Source organism: Vigna umbellata, chromosome 6, assembly GCF_029865625.1.
Source record: "Vigna umbellata cultivar VRB3 chromosome 6, Vumbellata_1.0, whole genome shotgun sequence".
NCBI classification, from domain to species: domain Eukaryota; kingdom Viridiplantae; phylum Streptophyta; class Magnoliopsida; order Fabales; family Fabaceae; genus Vigna; species Vigna umbellata.
Genome location: NC_142170.1, coordinates 39357786 through 39367359, shown reverse-complemented (window position 1 = coordinate 39367359; position 9574 = coordinate 39357786). Strand labels below are relative to the sequence as shown.

The window sequence follows — 9574 nt, the reverse complement described above, 5'->3', positions numbered from 1 at the left end:
ATAATGAATACAAAATGTACATATCTAAATACTTACCAATGATTGAATTATTTCTTCCATCTTTCCTTTTGAGAAGCATTTGTTTATAGTCTCTAATCTTTTTTTATTTTATGACAAGAATATTAATGTGTCAATTCTCATAAAACACAAAATCTCAAGACAACAACCATAATTTTGCCTGATTTACCTCCAAAGACGATTGTCTTCTTCTACATTTGGTTTGTCTGTGAACTTTTGTAGTAGTGCAGTGATTGTTGAAACATTTGGAGAATTAACCACTTGTAAACCATTTTCCAATGACTTCAGCTTCTATTGGAAGAAAACAAAAACAAAATTCTTCATTTTAGCTCTTCCACTATCTTGACATATTCAAACACTCAATCCTCTTTATCAACTTTGGCTTGCTAGGCTTGAGTTCCTTGTCTCTCATCAAAGGATGATGGTGACTAGTCTTTCTCTTTTTCTTCTCTCTTTCTTCTTCATCTTTCACTTAGCACTTGGAGCATCTTCAAGGGAGGAACAATTTGGGGCAGCTTGTGATGCTCAACATAGTTGTCTCCTTGTGTCCTATAATTCCTTCAATCTCAGGGTCTTCATGATGTTTTTGAGGCTGCAGTCCTCCTTGTATAAACATCTCCCTGCATACACTTAGGCACAACTAGGCTAAAGCCACATATTAGCCCAATTAAAACTAAAAATCTATTTACAACAAAAGAGTTAGTTCTATATACAAGATCAAGTCTACACAAGTTAGAAACCTCACAAAAGTCTAGTATTGACACGAGTCCCCGGCAACAGCGTCAAAAACTTGTTGGGAGGTTTTGGCAAGTGCACCGAATCGTTTCAAGTAATAAAACATGGTAAGACCAAGTATCGTTTTTCCAAGAGACTAGTAATACTAGAGAATTGTGCGATTAACAACCTATTCAGACTCAATAGAACAACATTCATTTACAAGCATGTGCAAAGAGATAAATTCACAATTAATTACAAGGTTGGACTTTGGTATTGAAGGCACATAGATATGACATAGACTAGAAATGATATGAGATGACATTGTTAAGGTTAGTTTTCACCTAATTCACTCTTGTGCTTACCCAATTTCATTTCCTCTCCATCAATTTACTAAAGTCAATCCACAAATACACTCTAGCCCTAATCCCTTAGGTGAAAGAGCCTAGGTTTTTCCTATTAAACTCTAATCACTTGGAAAATCTAACGAGCAAACCCGCATTAAAGAGTTAGGATCTTAAGACAACATGTGAATCATCTTCCATCCCTAGAATCAATGACCACAAGGATTCTTGTTTCAGTTATAGGTTTCATCTTATGTCTCCATAATTTATAAAACCCCAAATTCAAGTCATGAACATTAATATTATATTACAAGAAAACAAAAACGAAATTTAGATTATGTTTTTTAAAAATTCATATAAATCACACTAAATTTGAAACCATATTAATACACTAATCCAAAATGACATGTTATATCTAATGTTTAAGTATTGGTTTTGAAACCGATATTGTTTTAAGTAATATAATAAGTTAAGTACATATTATAAGAGTTGATAATCGGCATAAAAAAAATCATATTACATCAACTATAATCAAAATCGATTTAGTAATAAAATATTAATTGTTTGGACATGACATAATACATCGATTGTTTCTAAGAACTAATGTATATATATATATATATATATATATATATATATATATATATATATATATATATATATTCTATTTAGAAAAAAACAATAAATATTACATCAGTTTTAAGAACTTTAAGAACTATCATAGCTAACTTTAAGAACTTCCTGAACATCTCTATTTGGAATTCTCTCATAAGTTTCTAACGCAGATTCCCATTCATCCAAGCTTTTGCCAAACAAGTGCGAGCCTATCGTTTCCAAAGCCAATGGAAGGCCATCGGCATACCACACTGCACGCTTTATGACTTCCTTGTAACATGGATCAACTTCTTTGTTCTTGAAAGCATTCCACTTATACAATTCAAGGGCTTCCATATGGTTAATTTCACCAACCATGTACTGTTTTTGAACTCCATGAACATCTAACAAATGCTTATCCCTTGTTGTTATAATGACGATGCTACCAGGGCCAAACCAATCAAGTCCTCCAACAGTTGCTTGCAATTGTTCTTTTTTGCTAATATCATCAAGCACAAGGAGGACTTTTTTCCCACAAAGTCTGTGTTGTAGTATTGGAATTCCTCGATGCACATCTCCTAACTTGATATTTCTTTCCCCCACCAACTCAGACAGCATTGTCTCTTGGATATGCACCAGACCATCCTTATCTGATTTTTCCCTGACATTAGCAAGAAATTGCGAAGCTTCAAATTGATCTTCCATCAAGTTGTACATCGCACGTGCAAGAGTTGATTTTCCTATTCCTCCCATTCCATGAATCCCAAGCATGGTCACTTTCTTATCAAACTCACCACCCATGAGTTCTTGTATCTGTTGCATCCGATCTTTCAAACCAACAGGATAATCAGCAATATGTAAGGGAGACCGCTTAAAATTATCGGAGATCTCTTTTATGATCTTTTTCACTATCTTAAACTCATACTTTTCACTGCCATTCATACAAGAGCAATCAAATCACTGTCACATTGGCAAATCAGAGAGACTATTGCTATATACTGATAATTTAATAAAATAAAGATTAATCTTCTGTCTTTTTAAACTTCATATACAAGTTCCACAGTTACATGGGCAAATCTTATTAGTGATGAATTTATTCTATTTAAGATTATAGCAAGACATAATTATATCACTTTTTACAATACTAACATACTATCAATCAAATAAAAGATGAAGTTAAAAATTATAAAGAAAAGATTAATATATTTTTAAAAAAGATAATATTTCTTATAAAATAAAATTTCAATAATATAAAATAGTATAATTTTTAATCCTTATATATCATCGGTTTTACAAAATCAGCAAATTTTAATTTCATTTGCCTTATATTTTATCTTTTAAAAACTATTTCTAATATTTATTATTTTGTCATTGACTATTCATATATTTAATACAATTAAATACAATTAATGCCTGTGGTACATTAAGTATACTTTAATTTTTTCCACAGACCTCCAAATGATGTGATTCTTTTTTTATTAGAAAATAGACTCAAAAAGCTTTCCAATGACTACAAATTTGTAATTTTTGGACATCTGAGTAGGTACAGTTAATTCCTTAAAGTTAAAGTTTTGTATATTCCCGTCAACTCTGACCTTTGCTGGTTGTTTTACTCTTAACTTTCTCCACCGAACTCCAAATGAGTTGATTCTTGTTTTGTTGGAATCTAGACTCAAAGAGCTTTCCAATGACTACTAATTTATAATTTTTGGAAATATAAGTAGGTACAGTTAATTCCTTAAAATTAACGTTTTAAATATTCCTATCACCTCTGATGAAACAAAATGGAGAAGAAACATGAAGTCTACAAGTTGCATAAAGCACTTTACGGGTTGCGACAAGCTCCCAGGGCATGGAACAAAAGGATTGATGCTTTTTATCAGCCACGGGTTTGAGAGGTGTGCTGTAGAGCATAGTCTGTACGTAAAGAAGAGTGATGGTGATAACATAATGATTTTTTGCCTCTATGTTGATGACTTATTGGTGACTGGTTCCAGTTTAAGTAAAATTGAAGAATTCAAACAGATGATGGAAGCTGAATTTGAGATGACAGACCTTGGGAAGCTTAGTTACTTCTTAGGGATGGAATTTTCTCAAACAACTGCAGGCTTGCTGATGCACAAGAAAATGTATGTGAAGGATTTATTGGAAAGGTTCAAGATGGTCCAGTGTAACGATGTCAAGAATCCACTCGAAATTAACGCAAAGTTAAAGCTAGATGAAGACAAAGAAAGTGTAGATGGAACAGCTTATAAGCAGCTTGTTGGATCATTACGATTTCTGTGTAATAGCAAGCCAGACTTAATGTTTGGAGTTGGTCTGATAAGCCGATTCATGAGTAATCCTAAAATAAGTCACATGGCTGCTGCCAAACGTATATTGAGGTATGTTAAAGGAACCGCAGACTATGGCATTTTGTTTCCCTATGGGACGAAGGAGGAAGAGTTGAAGCTAGTTGGATACACCGATTCTGATTTCGGTGGTGATCAAATAGAGAGAAAGAGCACATCTGGAAACATTTACTTTATAAACAGGGCACCTATTTCGTGGAGTTCTAAGAAGCAAACTGTCATCACTTTATCAAGTTGTGAAACAGAATATATTGCTGGGTGTTATGCTGTGTGTCTAGGTGTTTGGCTGAATGAGGTTTCAAAAGAATTGAAAGTGCAAACTGATAGGCCAGTTGAGCTAAAGATGGACAACACGTCTGCCATAAGCTTAGCAAAGAACCCGGTAAGCCACGGAAGAAGAAGAAGCAAACATATCGAGGTAAAGTATCATTTTTTACGGGATATGGTGAACAAAGGCAGATTTGAGCTCACACATTGCAGGACTGATCTTCAATTAGCAAACATGTTTACAAAGGCTCTTAAACTGGAAAGATTTGAGTTTCTCAAAAAGGAAATTGGAGTGCTGACACAAAGCGGCTTGAATTAAGGGGGTGTATTAGATATATATAATTCAAAGCCTTGTTAAAATTTGACTCAGTCAGAAGTTAGTTAATACCGTTGATCATTTTATTGTGTTTCCCTTCCTGGTATATAAACACTGTTCTCCTACTATAATGATAGTTCTCTCAAGCGTATTACTTTAAAACTCTCTCGCACATTTCTGTTTTGTTTCCCTCTCTATCAGTTCTATCACTGTTTTGTATTTCTGCTGCTCCCATTAGATTTAAAATTTATTTCTTAATAATATATCGTTGTAAAACTTTATTTGACGGATATTATTAAATATTACAGTTTTATTTGATTACTGTTTTTGAATACAGTAACCTTGTTAGGTTTAGTTATTCTGTTTTCTGTTTTGTTTTCCGTTTGTTTTCCCTTCCCTCTTGAACTCTATAAATAGAGTTTTCCCTCACACAGACAGTTGTAATTTTTCATGCTCATTTCAAATAATAACATCAGTTTTCTTTTCTTAAATCAAGCTAGGAGTTTTGTTTACTAACCTGTTATCCGTGCTCCTCCGGTCTTCTTCCTTGCCTCCGGTGAAGGTAGCACCTCGCTCCGGTGACGGGTCTCCATGAAGCCCTAGAATCTCCCTTTCCCACTCGATGCTTCCTATCACACACTGTCTTTCTGTTCTCGAGACAGCTTTCGGCCTATAACGAAAGCTTCTTGCGTTTTGGGTTTATTTCGTGCGTTTTGGGTTAAAGGCCACTGGGCCTATTACTTTCTGATGTGGCCCATTCTCTTTATGGTATCAAGAGCAGAAACTCACTTCCGCTGCCCAGATTTCGTTCTTTGATGTTTCTTGATTAGTTTCTTGCTTTCTTTTACCATGGATACTGCAGACCAGCCTGCCAGTCCTTTCTACCTACACCCAGGGGAGAATCCAGGATTAACCCTCATTTCTCAAGTACTGGGTGAGAATAATTACTCTTCTTGGAGCAGAAGCATGAGAAGAGCACTCCTATCCAAAAATAAAATCAAATTTATCGATGGGTCTATCAAGAAACCCAAGAAAACTGAAGCCTTGTTTGATGCATGGGAAAGATGCAACATGATGGTACTCTCGTGGATTGTAAAAACACTTTCTCCAGAAATTGCAGAAAGTGTAATATATGTTGAAGAAGCCAAAGAATTATGGGATGAGTTAAAGGAGAGATTCTCTAAAGGTGACTATTTTAAAATTTCTGACCTTCTCCAAGACATTCATTCAATCAAACAAGGGGAAAGAACTGTTAATCAATTCTTTACTGACTTAAAAATTCTCTGGGAAGAACTGGAATCCCTTCGACCCATACCCAACTGCACCTGTGATATCCCTTGCAGCTGTGAACTCTCAAGAACTTCTCTAAAATATAGAGAAGTAGAGCACGTTATATGTTTTTTAAAAGGGTTAAATGATACCTATAATACTGTCAGGACCCAGATTTTGTTGATGGAACCTTTACCAAACATCAATCGTGTTTTCTCCCTCATTATGCAGCAAGAAAGACAAGAAAGGTCTGTATCTGGCACTGCCAGCCATAATCACTCTACTGAAACCAGTAAAGTCATAGCCAATGTTACTAACAAGAACAGCAGCTGGAAAACAGACCAGACCTGGAAAAATCAAGGTCGTGGTGCTGGGTCACATAGTTTGGGCAGAGGGAGAGGAAAGAATCCTAATTACGGAAAACAGTGCTCTTACTGCAACAAGATGAATCACACTGTGGATGAGTGCTACTCCAAGCATGGTTTTCCACCTTGGTACAAAAAGAATGATAGCAATCAAGAGAAAAACAATGGCTGGAACTCTACTAATGTCTGCCAAAGCAATTCTGGATCAGAGAATACTCGTCAGGGAGACACCAGCACTGTTTTTAACAAGCTCACCCCAGAGCAAATTGAAAAAGTTCTAAAACTGATTGAGAAAGCTGATGAGCCTACACATAAGATCAATCAAATGCAGAGGAATGACAAGGAAGACAACCCAGGTAATCTTTCTTGGATTATTGATACTGGGGCCACTGATCATGTAACCCATGAGAAAGGGAATTTTGTCACCTTCTATAAGATTAAACCCGTTACTGTTAAATTGCCTAATAATTCTGTTATTACTGCCAAACATGCAGGAACTGTTCAGTTTTCTAAAGATTTTATTATCTTTAATGTGCTTTATATCCCTGATTTTTCTTTCAATTTAATTTCTGTTCAAAGTCTTATAAGAGACTTGAATTGTAGCCTAATTTTTTCTTCTGAGCTTTGTCAGATAAGGGAGAACTCTACATTGAGGATGATTGGGTGTGCTAACTCTTACAAGGGCCTTTACTATCTACAAAATTTTCAGAATCCTAACCAGTGCATTGTTCCAGGATCTGTTCTTTCTTTTAAACATGTTGATGTAAATCTATGGCACTATAGACTTGGCCATCCTGGACACAAGACTGTCAAACAGATTTGTGAACATTTTCCTTATGTTCAAATGAATAATGATACTGTTTGTGATGTTTGCCACTATGCTAAACAACATAAATTGCCTTTTCCCATAAGCAATTCCTTATCTACTGCATGTTTTGAAATGATTCACTGTGACATATGGGGTCCTTTTTCTGTTTCTTCTGTTCATGGGCATAAATATTTTCTTACTATTGTTGATGATTATAGCCGACATACATGGATATTTTTGATGAACACCAAGGGCCAAACTAGAGACTTATTACAGAATTTTATTATTAAAATTAAGAATCAGTTTGGAAAAATGATTAAGACTGTTAGAACTGATAATGGACCCGAGTTCAACTGTGTCAATTTATATGACTTGCATGGTATTAGTCATCAAACTAGTTGTGTGGAGACCCCTGAGCAAAACTCTGTTGTTGAACGTAAGCACCAACACATTCTAAATGTTACCCGTAGTCTTATGTTTCAATCCAACATCCCTAATAGCTATTGGTCCTATGCTGTGAGCCATGCAGTCTATCTCATAAATAGATTGCCTACTCCCATTCTTAACAATAAAACCCCTTATGATCGTATCTATAATGTTCCCCCCACTTATTTAGACTTAAAGACTTTTGGATGTCTCTGTTTTGCTTCCACCCTAGAAGCTGGCAGGACCAAACTTGACCCTAGAGCAAGGAAAGGAATTTTCCTTGGATACAAAAGTGGAGTCAAGGGTTATATTGTCCTTGACATCAACACTAGAGAACTTTTTATAAGCAGGAATGTTGTTTTCTATGAAGACATTTTTCCTTGGAAGCATCAGCAGAACAACCCAAGTGTGAATGATGAAGAAGCTGACAGAATCACTTTCTTCCATGATTCCCTAGGCAGTCCTGCCTCCAATAATGATGAAAGGCGTGCAGAAGAAGAGATACAGCATGATGTTGTTGAAGAGAATAGGATTGATAATGAAATCAATAACAGTGAAGGGGATCATGGCTACAGGAGATCTGATAGGATCCGAAAGCCTCCAGGATATCTAGATGACTACATTCATCAGGTTAATCAATCCTTGTCTGTGAAAAATAAATTTAAAACACCTTACCCCATTTCTGATCTATTATGTTGTGATTCTTTGACAGAAAAACACTCAAGATATACCATGGCTATCACTGCTAACAGTGAGCCCCACTCTTATAATGAGGCCAAAGGGGTGAGTGAATGGGCAGAAGCAATGCGCAAAGAAATTAAAGCCTTGCAGGACAATAACACATGGTTTCTAACACAGCTTCCTCAAGGGAAGACTGCAATTGGATGCAGATGGGTTTACAAGATTAAATACAAGGCTGATGGCACCATAGAAAGATACAAGGCCCGCCTAGTTGCTAAGGGTTACACCCAGCAAGAAGGGATAGATTATTTGGACACATTCTCCCCTGTTGCCAAGCTAACTACCGTTAGATTACTCATTGCACTGGCAGCTTCTAAAAACTGGTTTTTACATCAACTAGATGTGAATAATGCATTCCTTCATGGAGACCTAAAAGAGGAAGTCTACATGGAACCACCCCCTGGTCTTAATGTTCACAAAGAAGGTCAAGTCTGCAGACTAACTAAGTCCCTATATGGCTTAAAACAGGCTAGTAGACAGTGGTTTGAGAAGCTGTCCAGTTTCCTCACCTCTGTTAGCTATATACAGTCAAAAAGTGATCACTCTCTTTATCAAAGACACACCTACTGGTTTCACAGCCTTGCTTGTTTATGTTGATGATATTATATTAGCAGGGAATTCCATGACAGAAATCAGTCACATAAAAAGCCTTTTGCATAACAGATTCCAAGTAAAGGATCTAGGAGAACTTAAATATTTCCTAGGGCTGGAGGTGGCGAGGTCCAAGAAAGGAATTCATTTGTCTCAAAGAAAATATGCCTTAGACATACTTGAAGAGACAGGAATGCTGAATTGCAAGCCCTGTTCAACTCCTTTTTTGAGTGACACGAGTACTCTGTACAGAAATGACAGCTATTTGAAAGATCCAACCTCCTATCGAAGATTGATAGGGAAGTTGCTTTATCTCACTAACACTAGACCTGATTTGTGTTTTTCTATTAATTTGCTAAGCCAATTTATACAATCTCCTACTGATTATCATTATCGGGCTATCCAGCATGTCCTTAGGTACATAAAGTCTAAACCCTCAGAAGGATTATTCTTTCCTGCTGACTCTCCCATACAGCTAAAGGCCTTCAGTGATTCAGATTGGGCAACTTGTCCAAATACTAGGAGGTCCACTACAGGTTTCTGTGTCTTCCTTGGATCATCACTCATCTCTTGGAAATCAAAGAAACAGAGCACTGTCTCCAGGTCCTCTACTGAGGCTGAATATCGTGCTTTGGCAGCCACTACTTGCGAGCTACAATGGATTCACTATCTATTAGAGGACTTACAGATTAAGGAAGCTGGAATTCCAGCTCTATACTGTGACAACAAATCAGCCAGACATATAGCTCATAATCAGAGCTTTCACGAAA

General features: G+C 36.2%; 1 protein-coding gene across 1 annotated transcript; it reads right to left on the bottom strand.

Moving 5' to 3' along the window:
• Window positions 1-1739: 1739 nt before the first annotated feature.
• Window positions 1740-2612, bottom strand: LOC148197451 (disease resistance protein Roq1-like). Its single transcript, XM_088093700.1, has one exon. It carries the CDS (start codon window positions 2610-2612, stop codon window positions 1785-1787), a length of 828 nt encoding a protein of 275 aa, XP_087949826.1. The 3' UTR covers window positions 1740-1784.
• Between the last annotated feature and the right edge of the window lie 6962 nt (window positions 2613-9574).

Excerpts from the sequence above, each read along its gene's own strand:
- LOC148197451 (XM_088093700.1), bottom strand. The coding sequence starts at position 2,612 with ATGAATGGCAGTGAAAAGTATGAGTTTAAGATAGTGAAAAAGATCATA.